This window comes from Camponotus floridanus, unplaced genomic scaffold (genome assembly GCF_003227725.1).
Source record: "Camponotus floridanus strain SB8 unplaced genomic scaffold, Cflo_v7.5 scaffold45, whole genome shotgun sequence".
In the NCBI taxonomy this organism is placed as follows: domain Eukaryota; kingdom Metazoa; phylum Arthropoda; class Insecta; order Hymenoptera; family Formicidae; genus Camponotus; species Camponotus floridanus.
In genome coordinates this window covers 1,461,994-1,481,150 of record NW_020229603.1, presented here as the reverse complement: position 1 = coordinate 1,481,150, position 19,157 = coordinate 1,461,994, and the positions used below count along the sequence as shown (strand labels likewise).

The window sequence follows — 19,157 nt, the reverse complement described above, 5'->3', positions numbered from 1 at the left end:
CATCGGTCGAGCTATAAATACAAAATTACATAAATCTATTAGTGACGGCCGCGCAAATCGGGCCTCCCTGCCTTTCGCTCTCTCTCTTTCTCTCTCTTTCGAGCACTTTCTTCCCATTTCCTCCCTTCTTTCACCGTGTCTCGATCTCACTACGAAATACTGAACAGCTGAAAAATCGCTTATTTTTCGCTGGACAAACGACTGATTCAAAAATGATTGTAAAGGCAAAAGCAAGATTGATTGTATTATTCGTTAACACGATAGCTGAATTAAATATTCATATAGATGTTGTCTATATCTCTTTGAAAATTTGTCTATGTTGAAACCTAGAATTCATAATATCCAATATATTATATATAATTTCACGTTATATATAAAATATAATTTAATGAATCAGTGACGCGCGTTTTATTTATTCCTCTTTAAAATTTTATTTAAATATATATGGATATCTCCGGTAATTTCACGGACGCATCAAAACGATCAAAAGATGTAATAATTACTTTTTGCTTATTTTCGGTGTTGAAATGTATAATTAATCCTTTCGTTTCATCTTACCAATTTATCCTGATTTATATTTTGCTAAATAAGTTTTTCTTCTTCTTTTTGAATATTTATTCCGCTGGAATGCGTTGAGTATGCATTAAAGTTACAGATGCTTGACTGAATCTTACTACTGAACGGTAGTCGATTATTTCAATATCCATAAATCACGAACCGAAAGTTGATTTACAATGAGAAAAAGAAATTTACACTACTTTGTAGTATAAATTTCTTTTGCTCTGTTTCATTGTAATTTATACTATTTTGTAGTATAAATTTCTCAATTCTCTATTTCATTGTAATTTATACTACTTTGTAGTATAAATTTCTTTTTCTCTATTACATCTTACACTGTAAATCAACTTTCAATTCGTGATTTATGGATATTGAAATAATCGACTACCGTTACTCTCACGTTATAGCAAAACGGAGTATTCCAAACACTGTTCGCATGATGGAATTGTAGATGAAGTGCCCCCGACCCGAAGAAATCGTTCGGGATCGAACGGAATTGACGAGCGTACAGGTGTACGGACACTCAGGTGCATCGTTACGCTCGAGGGGGCGAGGGTTGGATAAAAGACGGGGGTCTGCTCTCTCTGCTCCGCATGGTGAAGAAAAGCAAGCATTCCTACACGAGTTCAGGTCGAAGATCCATAATGATACCAAAGTGGAAAAGGTCGATAGAACCAAGATAGTCCCGACGTCCCGAGTTCGGATCGCGAGCGCGGCTGCAGGACTGGATAGTCCCTCGACTTCGAGTTTGAGCGATTCCCTGACCGGCAGTTATCCCACTTGCGAGCTGTTGCAATCGGTTGCGGTGCCTGGCTACCGCCAGTAGGTCAAGCGCCGTTGCCTTCGAGGGCACGGGAACTCGAGTCGGTGCCGCAAGGGTGTCGGATGATTTTCAGATTGAGAAAACAATTGTCGGAATCGATAGGTGCAACGAATATCCTTTAATATGATTGCTATGGAGAAAGAACAAGCATTTGGAATATTCATTTCTCCATCGCGCTTAAAATAATATAATGTATGACTAACATTCATGAACCTATCTTAAAAAAAATCAACGTATTTATTGTTCTTCTTATCTTTAGCGAGAGAGAATGCTGCAAAATTCTGTTAAAATAAAATGAATTGTAAAATTAATAACTAAATCTATTTTTATTAAGCTCTAAATAATTCATTAAAAAAGCGATCTGATTCCCTCTTCTAGATAATAAGATTAATTAATTAATTTTAAAATAATCTAAAGCAACCAGTCATCGTATAATATTAAATCAAACATATATATCATGAATATTTCGTGGAAAAATATCGTTCTCTTATCCACGATATAAATTGATTGTATCTGTCGTCGGATCCTTACGGATCAGATAACTTTCTGTACGTTATGTACATAATATCTGGGCAGATGCTAACATATAAAAAGTCCGTACCCCCTAACGCTTTATCCGTCCATCACGTCGCACGAAATAAATACCCATAATGCAGTCAAATAATATGTTTATTGCAACAGCCAATTTATGTGATACACCTCGTATAAATCTCGTATTTTTTCCCATACATATACGACATGAAACATCGCCTCGTCGTAATGCGTTATTCAATTCAACACGTTATTCAATTCACTTGCCGGAATCGACATATGTTTCCATAGGCAATTTTATTATACGCCAGTTTAATATCTATGCTTTAGTCGCGCCTTTCGACAGACCCCGCTCGCGATTCAATAAGATTTTAAACGCGACCTGGACTAGAATGATGTCCGTTAGCGGTTAATCGGCTAACGGACATCATTCTAAATCGTCGAGTGTAAAATAGTGAAAGGGCGTAAACTTCATTACGCGGCGATTCTGTACGCATACTTTACGATGACGGCGGTTTCTATACGAGTTCCAAATTTAATGGCTAACCAAATTTAATGGCTAACGAGGCTGTTAATTTGTGCAACGAAGCGTCAGCTTGGAATAAGACGATAAATGATTTGAATGATGAATTAATACGCGCCATATAGAAATTTAATAAAATGAGTCAGCACCACAAGATATCTAGGAACCTATCGTGGAGAAATCTATGTCTTTATATCGGAAAATAAGTAATCACGATAATAAACTACATATACTGATTACATAAATAAGGCAAAATTATTTAGAAAATAATTAACGTTTAATTTTGTAAATCTAGCTCTTTGTTATTCCAGAAAATCAAAATTTCTCGTGCTTTTCCAAATAAAAATAATGAATCAAATTTATTATTAATAAAAGTAAAACGTAGATACGTTCAATCTAGTATTTTTAAATATTTGTTTATATAATATTTAATAAAAATGAAATGATAATAGAGTACAATTACAGAAAGTAACTAAGATGAAAAAGAAAAATAATTATTTGAAATAATTAATTTTTCGGGAAATCAAAGAGATTTAAAATGATAAAAATTGAATATTCTACAAATATGACAAACAATGAGAGAAATATTATAATCCTTGTTTTTACACAATATATCATTCTGTATTAAAATAAGATTCGATACTACATTGTTGATTACTTGTATTATTTCTTAGACACACACACACACAGAGTTAATTTTTTAAAATATTACATTTGTTACTAGACGTCAATCGAGATATCATTTCTAGCTGTCAATAATCCTACGTGACAAGCAAGAGTCTGCTCGTGCTAGCATCTATGAATATAGTCTGAGAAACGCCGCGAAAATCCACGGAGATTCCGGCGGAATCGTCAGTAATATCGCGGTGACGCGCAACCTTGAGCCGACAGCATTATTTATCGGATTAAGCGCTGGCAACGGAGGAGGTAGACAGCCGGGACGTATCGTCCAGACGAGAAAACGGTCCGAGGCCGAGGAAGGCAAGGAAGGTGGATGCTGGTGCTAGTGGGGGCGTGTGATAGTTCAAGTCGTGAGCGGGCAGCCCCGCCCGACACGATCGCGGAGCATCTCCGTTCTGACCCCCGCTGACTTACCCGAGAGGGGCCCTCCACGAGCAGCAACCCCCCACTCACCCATTCGCCCAGCCACCCCACGAGACGCGGTCCCACGAGAGGATCCTCTCCCTTCTTCCCCCCTGGGCGGCTGGGGCGCCCGCTTCGTCCATTTCTCGCGCGTATTCCGCTCTTTTCCTCCCGTCTCCTTGCCTACGAAACGGACTAGAGTCACCCTACCCTGGGGCCCGCGCGCCGCCAAGGGCACCGTGAAGCACCGTTCGCGGGCATCGGATCGAGGGTGGGGGATCGACAACGAAGAAGAAACCTCTTCCACTTCTCTCTCGAGCAAGAGAGACGAACAAGAGAAAGAAGAGGAAGAAGAAGATGGGATAGATGAAAGACGAAGAGGAAGAAGAAGGAAGGAGGGAAGAGAAAGAAACAGTGATAAGTGTGGGAAGGGCAGGTTGCATAAGGTCTAATATTATGCAAGCACACACAGACTCTACTCGAATGCGTTAGATCCCTTGGGTCCTGTAAGTTTCCCGTCCCCGTCCTCTTCTCCTACTACCGCCGTCACCGCGCTGTTCCGTGCTATACAGCGTACACGCAGAACACAAGGCCCCGAGTACAAGGGAACGACTCTCCTCGTCGGGATACAGCATCCGTATGTGTGTAAGTTTACGCTTCTCTCGCGCGCGGGTCCTTACCGTGTGAGCGTAAATGTATGTGTGTGTATGTGTGTACGGCTCACCCTACCTGCATAGAAATCGCGGGAGCATTGAACCCAGGAAGTGGCCATGAAATAGTCATTCCTGAAAGGTTAACTCTCCTACCGCATCTCGCGGGGCCCCGAGGTCGAGCCTGAAAGTCCGGAAAGTCCGCGGTCGACCGGGAGAGACGGATGGGATGCGAGAGGGTCGACGGAACGGCCGTGGAAGAGGAGGAAAGCACGGGGGAAGTCGAAGAGTCCGGTATTCGTCCGGAAACCCGTGGCTTTCGCGGTTCGCGAGAAGGACTTCGAAGGTTAATTGACTGTAAAACACACGGGATGAATCACACAAGTTACTGGGACGAATTGCTGTACGATTCCGCTGGAACGAAACCGCTCCTCGTCAATGTCGCTTATCCTCGGCAATGTATCTTGCGGTCAAGGATAAACGTCAAGAATTACAAAGCATGGGAAAAGTTAACGTATCATGATTTAAATCATGTTTAATTTTGTGTCTTATTATTTTTTTAATATCATACTCCATGCTATAGAATTAATTTAATTCAACCTTTTCTTAAATATGTATCAAAAAATAAAAAGTACGATGCAAAGAAAGAGAACATACTGCATGGCATGATGCACGTATATTTGTGTATTATTAAACATGACAATCGCTTGATAAAATGACCGGAGAAATATTGCCAAATTTTCAATTTTCACTCTCGCGACACATTTGGACACATCGGATCTCGCGTGGATGCAGGTGAAACAGAGACGCAAACGAGGAAGAAAAGGCTCTCGTTCCCACAAGCCGCGCTATCGGACTACATGGATTCGAGAGCGCGGGGTCGAAGATCGAGCGAAACGTCGAACGTGTCAAAATTCGAACGGGTCGTACATACAGTATATATCCCGACAGATGGGAGAAGGCCGCTCGCTCCTTCTCGGACTATACGAAGCGAAGTCCGAGGCTCCTCGCTCTCGCCATCTCTGTCGCGCCCGCTCCTATCGTGGCGAAGCGCACGATGCGGTGAGTACCTCTACGAAAGTAGTAGTACCGGAGTACCCCGGAGGCCGCAGGGGTCACAGGGCGAAGGCACTTCTCACGCCCCCGCCATGTCGGAGAAGAGCACCCCACTTAGACGAGGCGTACATACCTTAACGCGGCCGATTAGTATACGCGCTTAATTGCCGCTAACGTGCGTGCGTGACGGCGGGTATCGATCATTCCCCGGCTGGCGCGCACCAAGAAAGAATTCTGAGGGAACGGGATCGGCGAAACGGAATCATATACCACCCGATTAAAGTCGAATTTAATTCGCGATCCGTAATTTGGCAATTTCTTATATTTTTTATATTGCCTACATCGAAACATCTTTACAGACGATGCCGACGCATCGTCTGTATCTTATACTTTTACACGTACACGCGATATAAAGTGTTTTTTAAATAAAATTTTGAAATTAGGTGCCGGAAGAAAGTTTTAATTCGTTGAAAAAAAGAGTCGAGTACTACAGAAATGCTATAAATAATACGCATCGTTCGAAAAAAAGACCGATGTGGCCTCCTTTTACCGGCTAATCCCATGATATCTTGTGCCGTATTGCTATGATTAATGGGGCGAGCTGACTCCTCCGTTGACGTATAAAGTCGTAGAATTGCGAAATTCATAATTTATAGCCTTTCGACTGGGAGTTTCGCGATTTTTCAAAGGAACGGGATTATGAATTGATTATATAGACCTGATTACGTAATTACACGCTGACCGACGTGCGTATCGCGAATTTGGTTGCGCGGAGCAGCGATCTATTATGCGCGTCTTCACAGTGAATATCTCTTAACGACGCGAGATCAAGGATTCAATTAACGGTGTTAATTCCGCCGTAAAGCAATCACGAGCGTCTCACGGAAATTTATTAAAAGTTCTCTCCGTTACCCCCTTTTTTTTTTCGCGCGCAGGACGCGCGCGCTTTAGAACAAGCGGCGTCGACGTGCGGGATTACGGCGTTAATAATGCGATGACGCAAGCGACTGCGCTACGGCCCAAATTTATCACCAACAGAAGTCAATTCGTTACGACGTTTCTCAACTTGGCGTTCCGCGGCTAATTACAGCGTTAATTATACGATCGCTTACGCACGGATACAAAAATTTATTACTCGCAGAAGCCCATTATGCTATTTTTCTCATATGTCGGGCCGCGCGAAATTATGTACTTAATGGCCGTGTTAATTATACAAACGCATAGTTACGGATACGGCGAATATTTATTGCAGCCCGACCCCGATTACTCACAATTTTTCTCGCTGTGATGTGCGAGTCGATAGATGTCGATATTGATCGCCGTCAGTCGTGGCTTCGAGCCGTTTATCGCGCCGCGAATCTATTAACTGAAAGCTCGATATTCAAAGATCCTTTGTCTTCTTTGTCCTCCCTGTCCGTACAGATTATAGTCGATTTCGCGAAATTATGAAAATCCCTATCGCGAGGACGCGATCGGCGCATCGCCAAGATAATAGGACGCGATAAAGAGACTTACACCTGATTCGGTCTGGAAAGCTCAACGATGTGAAACAATCGGCTTCGATCCATGAAATGTCAGCTTGGCAATTGCTCCTCTAACAGAATGAGTGGAATAGTCGTGCCGAAGAGAGGACATAATGTCAAGGCAACCGCCATTGTACGCAGCGAGTAAAAGAAGCGATGAATCGTTTCGCATCAAAAGGATGGACGATGCAAAGGATGGACGACGATCTCTTCGATCGATCGATCGTAGATCGATTTGAAACATCTACGGATGTTTACGGCAGTTTCCACCGAATAAATATTCAAACCATTTCGTTACTGAAGTATTCAAATTCTATTTATACAAGTCGTAAATAAGAAATCGTGTAAATAAACGATGCATTAAATGTTACGGTCAAAACAAAAGAAAAAACGGGTTGCATTATGAATAATTCGAAATGGTGTGGCAGTTGAAATGGCAATCACATTTGCAATGCTAAATTGATAGAGAACGTGGATATAAAAATATAGATCAGAAAATAGAATGTTATAATGTTTTAAAGGTGAAGTCTATTAATACACAGCTATTTCTTGCATCGCTAATAAGTATTTCAACGGAGTTTAATTAATTATAGAAGCTTATAATCGAAGAACACAAATATTTATACTGTTTGAAATAAAAGATCCCGAATGTAAAACCCTTTTACAGAAAGCTCTCTGGACTTTTATCGATTTATGTTACTACTCGCTTTCGTATCGCAGGTGCAGATGGTCTGCAACAGCAATGAGCACGTTTCAATTTTGCTAATCAACCATTATGAGACTTTTTAGATCCGGGAACATGTCAAGGATACTGACATATACACTTCGCGGGCAACATTATCCCATCAGCGGCATTAAGCTCTCTATCCGGCGGCCCAATTCGACCAAAATTCGATTGTCTATAATTTTATCGAAAGTACACTGCCATTGCTGAATCTTTTATCTAATGCGTCCCTTTCGGCGAATTAATAAACTGCGAAAAAAGCGCGTTTGTGTTTCACAAATAGTATTATTATAATAATTCCTCTATGCGCTGCAAATTGCTACAAAATGTTCGACCGATATCTCTTTCTAAGAACAGAAAAAAAATGTATAAAAGTTAAAACTCCGCGTCTTTTAAATAATCGCAACGCAATGAGCGGAACATATTGCAATACATTTCACAATATCCGAATATGTAGACAGTGATGTCATTACATATTCGCGATGAGAGCATTCTCTGCTGCTTGCATATTTATATATCGAACCGAAATCTTTGACATCAATTGATCGATAAATTTGTGATTCTTTAATAAAGATACTTTAACTTGCGGGACTTTTTACTCACACATCAATTCGATTTAAAGGCTCATATTTTTATCAAACATTTAATAAAAAACAGCCGTATCTGATTTTGAGATTTGCTCTTGATTAATACAAAAACTACAAATATTTAATTAAATATTTAATTACGAATTGTATATTTAATTAATTAATTTGTACATTTGATGTCACTTGATAATCGTAAGCTTAGGTTTATAAATTTTTAGAGTCGCTTTCCAAAGTATATGAGTTCAACATTGAGATTATTCTTTCCTCAATTAAGCGCGTCTGGATATCTTATACAGTCGGCGAATTTAGGACCTCAAAAAGAATCAACAGAAGGAGGAGCAGTTTGGACAGGAATGAACAACGGTATCGAGAAATGGTTTACACCATGACGAAAACGAGAAGATGGTGCAACATAACGTCGGCGTTACATAAAAGCGTAAACGGGTTTAAAGATTTCCCTCGCGTAGATCCCCCTCAATGTCGAATCGAGAAACTCTTCTCCGCCATCGTTCGATCAGTCGTTTCGAACACCATTTCGCTGTGGCTCTTACAAACTTTCCCATCAGTTCTCGCGCCTCTGGCCCGGAACCGATCGCGGAGATCGATCGATTACACATAAGAGGCGGGGCTGACAAACCGGCCCTGGCATTGTTCGATTTCGATGACGAATATTAATTGAAATAGACCGACTAATAAAAGGCAAGCGACGCGCGTAATTGGTTTAATTACTGTTACGCTTCTGTCGTCGCCGATAAAGCGAAAATTAAAAACGTTGGCGATTGTTATTTTAGATCGCGACGAATTGACAAAAAAATAAAATTTCGCGAAATAGTTTTTAGAAAAATTTATTATATGTATGAAGAATGTCATCGTTTTTTCTTTCTGATCGATTAATTAGTATTAATTTCACTAAGTGAATAGTAAATAATAAAATTTAATTTTGAGAAATATTTATAAAAATGACATCTCGAAAAGTGACATATCGACCGTATATATCGCGTTTCGTATTAATAAGGAGAGAATTAAGGAGATAAAGTACGTTCCTACAAGCACACGAAAGACGTAGGTGCGTAATACACACATCCACGTGTATCTATGCACAACTATTTAGTGGTATCTGTGCGTACAAGTATTCATACGGAACGCGCACAAGAGCGAGAACATCTAAGATCCTATCGCCCAATGCTTCGAGCGCGATATGACCACCGCCTATCGCTACCGGTCTTACTACCAGTCCGACCACCATTCTCGATCATCGTTTCGCCATTCAGCGGGGGATTTATCTCGATCGTCGTCGATAGTTAAACCGCGCACCTGCTTCGGATCGCGGATGATTATCGAGGCTAAAGTAGTAATAATATTTACGATGTATTGCTCTAAAAACAAATCTCTGTATAATTTAAATTGAAAAAATTTAAATTAAAAATACGCACATATGAAATATATGTGTGTGGGTATAAAATAAATCACGCCTCTGCTCGAGGTGAGAAGGGAATTTTTATTATGTACTATTAGATATTACGAAAGTCATTACAACTCTAAAGGAAATAAATTATCATTATAATATTCTCATTAAGTCATTGATATGAATGTTATTAACTTGTAACAATTTCTATGAAGCGTTATCGTTCCTAAAGTAACGTGACACACTGGACCATAATGTTCGTACGCCATGAATTATCCATGACATCTAGCGACACGATACGTCTGTTTCCCATTCGTAATAGCGGCTCGATCGTTTTATCATTCAACTAGGATTTATCTCGGACAGCGAAACACGCCTCTAGCTCGCACCCGGTTTCTGATAAGAATAATTTATTACGATAACGTCTGTGTGTATACGTGCTATCTCCGTCGCTCCTCGAGTCGGCATGAGCGCCGCTTACCTGCCCGTAATATGTCTTCTCGTTTACCTCTAATCATTCGCGAAAGACTGCATCATTATTATCCGAATAAGCGGGTGTCGTTCCCACGTGGGCGTCTAACGATGCCGTCATTCAATAGACACTTAATCCGCGTAATCGAATAACGCTTAATCTCAATGTGTCGTTAATTATAGTGTTTATCGCGCAACTACTTCAACGAATCATCTCTCGACAAATATCAAGCAGATTGTGATCAAGAGCCATATAATCGCGAATTTAAGTAAAATTGTATGTTTTGCATTAGAGATTCTCCTCCAAACTCATCATATAACTTATGAATTTTTTTTATCGAAGAGAAAGCATTGATAAATTAATATACAAAAATTAATAGCTAAAGAAATATCTCGCTTGTCGATCTGTTGTCATCAATGTTGTAAAAAAAATTGATGCAAATCATTATCATAATGTATGAAGGAAATAAAAAAACTATTCAGAACAACGAGATGACACGTCAATCGAGCGAGCGATTTCATCGTCTTCCTGTTCTCGAGCGTTTTTTTCGCCTTGAAAAACCAAAAGATTACGAGCCCGTTTTAATACGGTTACGCATTATCTAGATTGCTACCCGTCGGCTTCCGCCGGCCGAGAAACAGCATGAGTAATTAATCAAAGACAATCAAACTCTGGGAGCGTTGGCTTAAGCCGACTCCCAACGGGACGGCCCGCTATCCGTCATCTCTCTCTCCTCTCCGCTTAAAACCGCGAAAGAAACGGTGATAGTTGCGCGTTGCAATTGCCGTTGCTCACCCGGATGTGAATTATACGAAAAGCTCCGGCCGAGATGACTTTCTCCGCGAGATTCCGGCACTTTTTAACGACTGGAATTAACGCCCGTCTGTTAATTAACGCAAAGAACCGCGTCACACGACTCAATTTCGGGCTCGCTCGCCCACGGATTGTCGAATTAGTCACTGCCGCGAATGCATAAAGACCTCCAGCGTTGATGTTTTGACAATTTTGCAGTTTTAAAAGCAGTTAAAAACTCGACTCATTGATTGTTTAAAAAACGGTTTATGCCACGGTCATGCAAATGTCTCGCTAAACTGTTTTAATTATTACAACATATGCTAATATAAATTGAAATAAACTAGTAAATTATTAGATTTAGTCAGTGAATAATTTTATTAAATAGTTAAACACATATTTTAATCACAACCTTTCGCGATCTTATCATAATCCATAGATTATGATAAGACTTGATAAAAGATAAAACTAAATTGACAAGACAAGTGTATTAATTCATACTTGAAAAACACGTTTCCTCGGCTCTGACGAATTCCAACAATTTCACTCGCTCAGCGAAATATGCTTAATCGCGCCCATCAATTTTGCCAGCAGTTCGATTCTATTGCATCAGACTCGCGAAATGCGGTGTCCAACACACGATCGGCGACGGCGACGTATACGCGACCGAGACTCGTGTCTGCGGTGCGTATATGGCATCCACGCACGATCGGAATTTTCCGATAGCCGCGGTCGAAGAGCGAGTTACGATCGCGGACGCGGAGAGTCAAGGAAAAGGCCAGGCGCAACTCGGCGATCTTTAATATCCGTTCCGCGTTATATATCGCCGCGGGCGATCGGCGGAGTTTTCGATGCCAAACAATGGGATGTCGATGTCGGGCCCGAAGGATGTATAACATCGACCACCGACTACTCCCGACCCGCGTCTCGCTCAACGACATCACCTCGAGGGTCGCCGTTTCCGTCTCGGCGGGGAATGTCACGTGCCGCGGATACATGGCCGCACGAGCGCGATGCCGCCGTTTTTACGCATGACGAGGTAAAGTGAGTTCCCAGCGAGGACCCTCCAGGCCGGACAAAGGTCTTTAACCCGACGTGACGTGACTTTTTATGCGCGTATGCTAACGTGATGTGTTACATAAACCTTTCATCGAGCTCGTATCGAATTTTTTTTCATATAGAGAGAGGGCGCGACTTTTTCCTACGGTTCTGCCACGTGTAAAATTGATAACAGAATGTGTCATTAATGCGCACCTTTTTGCTTGTCGGAAATGGTTTAAAGGAAAGTGTGCTGAACGAAAACATATCGCATCGCTGGGAACGCTGAGCTGCACAAATCGTTTTCCGCGCCTGTTATTAATGAGAGAGTATCGAGTCTCAGATATCCCGTACATACGAATGGTCTCGCTTATTTTTTAATAAGTAGCAATCGTGTTTACGTAATTCGCGAACGTACGCTTTATAACAACGTTTGTCAGACTTTATTTTCCTTATAGCATAAACGTACCCATTAGGCGCGAAAGGATTAACGCGCTGGTAAAACGATCACCGGCCGCTTTCCAACGGCGTAAATCACCGACTCCAAGAAGACAATTTCGCGCGGAGAGAGAGAGAGAGAAAGATTCGCTCGCATAAAAATACCGATCACGAGCGGGCGATAGAAAGAGAGAGTCAGGTGCGTAAACGCGCGACAAAAATAATCCTATCTATCCGCTACCGGTTATATCTACGATCACGATGACGAGGCCCGCAGGCGAGGACTACGGGTTGCGACCCCAATCGTATTCGGATTCCGCTCTGCGCAGGTGTGCGTGATCATTAATCCAGAAATGGAAGTGAACGTTGCTAGAGTCCCGAACGCTCGTGCTAGTCGCGGCGCCGTGTTTCTTTCCCGTCGTTTTTGCCATCTCGAGACCGCCTCTTTTCTCTGTCTTTTTTTCTCTTTTTCTTTCTTTTTTTTTTTAAGCACGATAAAAAAAGGCGCGGCGCGTACAACTATTATAACTGCGCCAATAATTTTGCGGCTTAAACCATCGAACGTCGCCTGACATGCTAAAACGCGCGCGCCAAAGAGACTTTTTGCAGTTCGCCTCCTCTCTTTATCGGGACGATTACGGTTTCAAGATGATTTCGACGGGCTTCTTTCGGTTTTTTTCCCCCTCATATATACTCGCGCTGCAATTCTGCCCGCGGCGACTCTCGCAACGAGACCAGATTTCTCTCCGTGTTTCTTTAATCGCCGGCGAATCGGCGATGGACGCATCGACCTTGGGACCTCAAGGCAGATCGAACATCTGTCTACGCGCTTCGGATTATTATTTCGTAATCGCGTGATTATCGGCGTGCAAATCAGAGTGGTTCCTCAAAAAGTTTGCGGCCAGTTGTTTTCTCCGTCTTTTTATACAAGATATTTTATATTTATATAACAAATTATTTTATATAACTATACCTCACTTTCTTCCGGATATTTTAACAAATTTTGAGTTATTGAAAATAGTTAGATAAAATAAAGTTTTTAATTTTTTATGCGAATTAAACCAAGTTGAACCTGTATTAGACCTGTATCATGTAGAAAATGGTTGAAAAAATAAATAAATTTGCCAAAAGAATTTCAACAATAGAATAATATTCATTTCCTATTAAATCGAAATCTAATATCGAAAAAGAAAGAAACTCGCATTCGGTAATCAACTGTTGAATACTCGGAACAAATTCGTAATTTATTCACCGATATTCGCGAGTACTACCTCGCGCAGTAGTAACGACGAGGAATTTAACGATTATCCATAGGCCGCTCCTTAAACGTATGCAACATATGTACGCGACATATGAGTTGCCTATTACGCGCATGGATTTTCCATAGAATAGTCAATCAACGGACTCGTCCGCGCGCGGTATGCAGAAAAAATCCAACATAATTAACCCATAAAGCAACGCAATCGCCGAGGATCTCTCTGATTTATCCATAAGCGAGAGTCGAGGCCACAGTTTCGTGCCGTAGCGTTGTCTGCGCGTGCTGCATCTGCACCTGTACCGGTGCGCCGCACCTGTACGCGGCTGCGTAAAGGCTAAATTACACGGTTCGTTTCTGCCGATGGCTTTGAAACGCGAGAAAAACGAATTCATGTCTGATTTTAATATTTTTGAAAATCACCCTTGTTGCGTTGCACGAATGAATTATACATATATTTGTAAATCATTAGTTTGAAACTGACAAAAAGAGAGGCTTGAAATCTGGGAAATTAAATTATATTGCATAATTCATATATATAATACGGCAATTAAATGCAAGCTGCATCATCGTCCAATACATTAAACGATTTACGTTGAATAATTATTAAGAATCAATTATAAATACGACTTAAAGTTAAATATATATAGTCGGGCTGAGTGGTAGCTAATGTAATTTTGTATACGTGCTGTTAATATCAAATTCCACTGCCTTGTAAAATCCGTGGAATTTTAAACGAATGCCAGGTAGGTGTATGCCTTCGAGTTTGTAAATTAATCAAGTAGATATTAATTAGAAGAAATTAGAAATTAACGAAGTAGATTTTAATCAGAAAAATAAGAAATTACTCGAGTCTACAAATCTTTCTATTCTTCTTTTTTACTACGTACGTACGCGGGAAGTTTTCATAAAATTAAATAATCGTAATAAATCGTAAATTATGGAAAGTAAATATTCCGATTTTAAATTGATTGCAAGAAAAATGTAAAGAGCGAAATGTGTATCATGAACACGTATCACGGAAACCGCAATCGTGACGTAGTCATGAACGAGAATTCGTCTTGTCAAGCGACTACAAGTCGGTGAACAAGTGCAAATACATTCTTTCGAGCTGTACCCCCGGGGGCAATATACCGCGATCGTATCACGTGTCGCAAGATTCGATTTAAATTCCAAGCGTATATGCGTGTACACGGCAAGGAAACCTAGCATAAATTTTCGTAGTAATGGAGCCTTAGCGCTTACCGGTAGATGCGCAGAGCGACGGCGGCGGCGGCAGTAGAGGCGGTGGCGTGGGCGTCGTCGAAGGTGACGGCGCTCTTCTTGCGGCGGCGTTAATTATCGCTGCCGGACTGTACCGCGGCACCTGCAACACCACTGGAGTTTTCACGGACAGGTCCACTGGTTCCAGCTGCACCGGCGGTCCCGCCGCCTGCGATAAAAGAAAATGTTATTAATACACCTTCGTCATACAAAAAGAACAAATGTCTGTGATCTATCACTTTCTTAAGGATGTTTTGTATGTACAATCCCAGTAAAAAGTAGCTGAAAATCAATATTGACGAATATATCCACTTTTGTGTATTTTGAGTAAGAAATTGATCTATTTTTTAATATTTATTGCGTTTTTATTGAAATATTCCGAATTTTGTTCATCGAAATGATTAACTTTTGGCAGAGAATTTCGCCTTGTGACAGATACATGGCTAACTTCATTGAATTATATTTAATCTTTATCTTTTTAACCAATTAGTACTTGTATAATATTATTTGACCAAATATTTCCTCTGTATCTAAACATTTGCAAATTTTAAACAAATTCTGAATATTATTTCCATGTGTTTTTGTCATTTGAATCGATGTGGTTATACGTTTCCCATAAGAACACATGTTAACTCGGTGCAGATTAAAATCCTTATAATTTGTGAACGCTTTAGTGAATCGATTTAAAAATTGTACTGAAGATTCTAAACATATGTAAGAACATTCGGTACAATTTTCATTAAATTCTCAATATTTTAAAAATAGGTTACAAAACATCCTTAAATGTATTCAATTTTTTCGAAACGCAAAGAGAAATTTGTTGGTTTTAAAATACGAATATTTAATTAAATGTGCGAATGTAATGCTATATAATATTTAACCTACTCATGCATTTCACACAGTTCAATACTTGTATATAAATATAATAAGCTATAAATTACGATAATAAAGGATAAATATTTTGTTCGGGATAAAAGATTCATCTTGAATAATGTGTAAAAATGTTTTGCGGTATATATAATCTTGAATATAAAATCACAAAGACCTTCTCTCAATTTTCTAACAAATTATTACATCTAATATAAAATGTGCACTTTAAAATGATTGTGTGTTTTAGAGAGTCAACGATTTACTCGCGTAGGTGTTCCCGCTCTTCTCTAACTCTGAGATATTCAGGAAAGGTATGAAAAATAATCTGAGCAAGAGAGAGAGACTTCGTATTAAATCATTCTAACGTTTAATTTATACATATTTCGATGTGTTGGCGTAAATGAATATTAGTATAATGCATCGTTGCAACGTGGCAATTTTGCGGATATTATTTTGCCCAGCTGTGGGATTCGATTTGACGAGACTTAGAAGCTGCGCGAGTATAATTTCACCCACGCAGCATCGCCGATTGTCATATCCGAGATCATCGAGTTAATGTAGTATACTATAATTTTTTCGAAAACTACGCACGATATCGACGGGCGAAATCAACGGATAAAGGTCTAGTCTTAGTACGTGACTTACTCAGCGGCAGTTTCAATAGTCGATGCTGATAGCAGGCCAAAGTACTTAAGCGCAATTAGCATAACTAGCGTCGGTAGTGACGTAGACTAATCACGACCAGTTCCCACGAGAGATTCGACCGGCTTCGGTCTGTCTGCTTGTATACCTTGCGCCGTCTAATTTCTCTGTGACACACCTCCGATCGTCTAATGATCAACGGAATTAATAGTCAATCACGGAAGAGACCCATTCTCATAGTTTGCGATCCAATTGGACGAGCACCGATATCAAAAACGAGACTTTTGCACGGTAGCAGTACTTCTGATTTCAAATAGTATATACGATATTATTTTACATATCAAGAATGAAAGTATTATCAATTATGAAAAATAAAGATATATATGTATATGTTATCGTGTATTTTTTGAAAATTTTTAAAGATTTAATATGTAATAATTATATAAAATAAATTAAATTTTCCAAATTTTATTAAAATGTAAAATAATACAAATAAAAAAAGTAAAAGTACAAAAGAATATTACAAAATTGTATTCAATATAGAAAATTGTTATGTAAAACGTTAAATCCGTTTCATTGTCTCTAAAAGTATGACAGATATGCAGTGTTCTCACACATGCAAACCACTACTATAATAATTAAAAAATCGCGGGGTAAAACAATGCGACGAAGAGAGGAGATGATTCTCTTAGCTGCATGAAAAGAGAATCGTTTTATAACGGCCAGTGATCGGATCGCGCGTTCGCGTCAATATCGAATTTCCGAAACAATCGTGCGGCAGATCAGATTTACAATATTACAGCGCGATTGTTTTCTCGGCAACAGCCTCTCGACGAAACGTGGGAATACTCGTGCGCACGTCGACAATGAAAAGCTCGCCTCTTGTCCGCGCATAGTATACCCGTCATAGGATCAAACAAATGGTTCGTGTCATGAAACACGATACAACGCTAATAGCGCAACTCTTCGAACGGCCGACGGTTACACCGGCGGTGAGTGTAACTGTAACACCACAGCGCGATTAACAAATTACACGTAACACATCCGCGCACATTACATTACGCTTCTCGCAATAATTTATAACGGAGTTTACCGGTGCTTTTAAAGAGCAGGGCTATTCAAATCATTGTAAAACTGCAACGTTCAGCGAAGTAACCGTCCGATGAATAAGAGGCTTTACAATTCATCGCGTTAAGCAAACATTAACGTATTATAAAACTAGAATCTAAACACAGTTCCCGTTATCTCGGCATCATATATAACTCATTTTTCATTTCAATATTTTTTCGAATAATTTGAGGATATATAAAACTCTGTAAATAAATTATAAATTGACGAAGAATTAAAAAACATTTTGATTTAATATAATTTTAATTTAATATATATTAAGATATTTAATGATACTGAATATAATTTTGATTCAATATATTTAAATCAAAATATTTAATAATTCAATATATTTTAATTCAAAATATTTAATAATTGAACATATGTATCAAGATATATTTATATTTATATGTTTAAATAATTTATGATAAATATCCGCATGTTTCGTGTCGCTTACTTGACAATCTTATTAACGAATTAAATTTTCACGAAAATAAACGTTCTTGAATCGAATTTTCGCTTGCATTTAGATATGTCGATGTTTCGAAGCGTTGGCGGTAAATAATTAATACTGTTGTAAATGACATTGCAAATATGTCAGCGGCGAGAACGAGATACGTCTGTCGCTTCTTATGACATACCCGAAATCGCGGTTCCATCGATTCCGAAAGTGAAGACACTCGGCACGCGAAACACGCCTAACATGCGAAGTTCTGGTTTCTGGAAATCGCAGTACGTGCACTTGTTATTCATGAGTTATTCCTGAGATGAGCAAGACGACGAACGAAACGAATGTTTTCGACTGGACAATAAAAGCAAAAGACGAACGTCACATGGGTTAAAAGCACTACAGCCCAGCTGCTTTTAATGAGGCAGTGATAAATTAAATAATTAAATACAACAATAGTGACAATAATCCGTCGAATAATCTGTGTTGGACAATAATCATCAACTAATAAATTTTAACCAACCCAGACGGGGTTGTGCGGAAGAGCAAAGCCGGGAATGATCATCGAACAAGCCGCACGAGATGCACTTGGTATCCGCGAAAGAAAGCGATATAGGAAAAAAATAATCGGCATCGATGGTTAAAATCAAATGACGCATTAAATATGACGATGACTAATGAAAGACCGAGTAAACTGTTCTTAATGATTTCAGTCTGTACACCGCGAGGGACGTAAAGATACATATATGTACCCCTGTATGTCTAAATAAGCGTATATAAGCGTAATATAGACGGGCGTGCTCTTACCTATGTATTACGTGTGTTCTCACAGTAGCGGCCCGTAATGAGAATGTAACGTTCATCAATCATTCGTTGAGCAATCTACGAAACCAAACGAGTCCCGGCGGAATTAATTTAATTATTACAAATGTTTCGAGGCAAAAATGGCCGATACGCGATCGATACTGCATCGCCAACTTTGTTATTCCACAGATGATCTGCAGAGTCTTCGGTCTTCTCGAGGCAATCGAAAGTAAAGAGGAAAGGAGATAAGCGTTTGTATTATATAAGATTTATCTTCGAAAAATGACTAGAGAAAAATAAATATATGTAAAATAATATACTTAATATATTAAATTTTGATAAAAATTAAACATTAAGCGATAAAATGAGGCAAAGAGTAAAAAACTGTAAATAGAAACTAGATGAGAAAGAAAAAAAACATTAATGAAACGATATTATATTTTAATTACTCGCGAAGCAATTCATCTGATTAAACGTGCTCAGGAAAAAAGCTAGTGTCAATAGTAGAATTGAATATTCATTTATTAAATAGAATGCTTCTCTCCTGTACATTAATTTTGTAAAA

General features: G+C 39.5%; 1 protein-coding gene across 1 annotated transcript in view; it reads right to left on the bottom strand.

The window, feature by feature from the left end:
- The window catches only part of LOC105256729 (Krueppel-like factor 3), a 297,107-nt gene that overhangs the window by 145,471 nt on the left and 132,479 nt on the right, over nucleotides 1-19,157 (bottom strand). Inside the window, exon 4 of the mRNA XM_025411896.1 lies at nucleotides 14,704-14,890. Coding sequence (XP_025267681.1) covers nucleotides 14,704-14,890 — 187 coding nt within the window. The remainder of the gene's footprint in view (nucleotides 1-14,703; nucleotides 14,891-19,157) is intronic.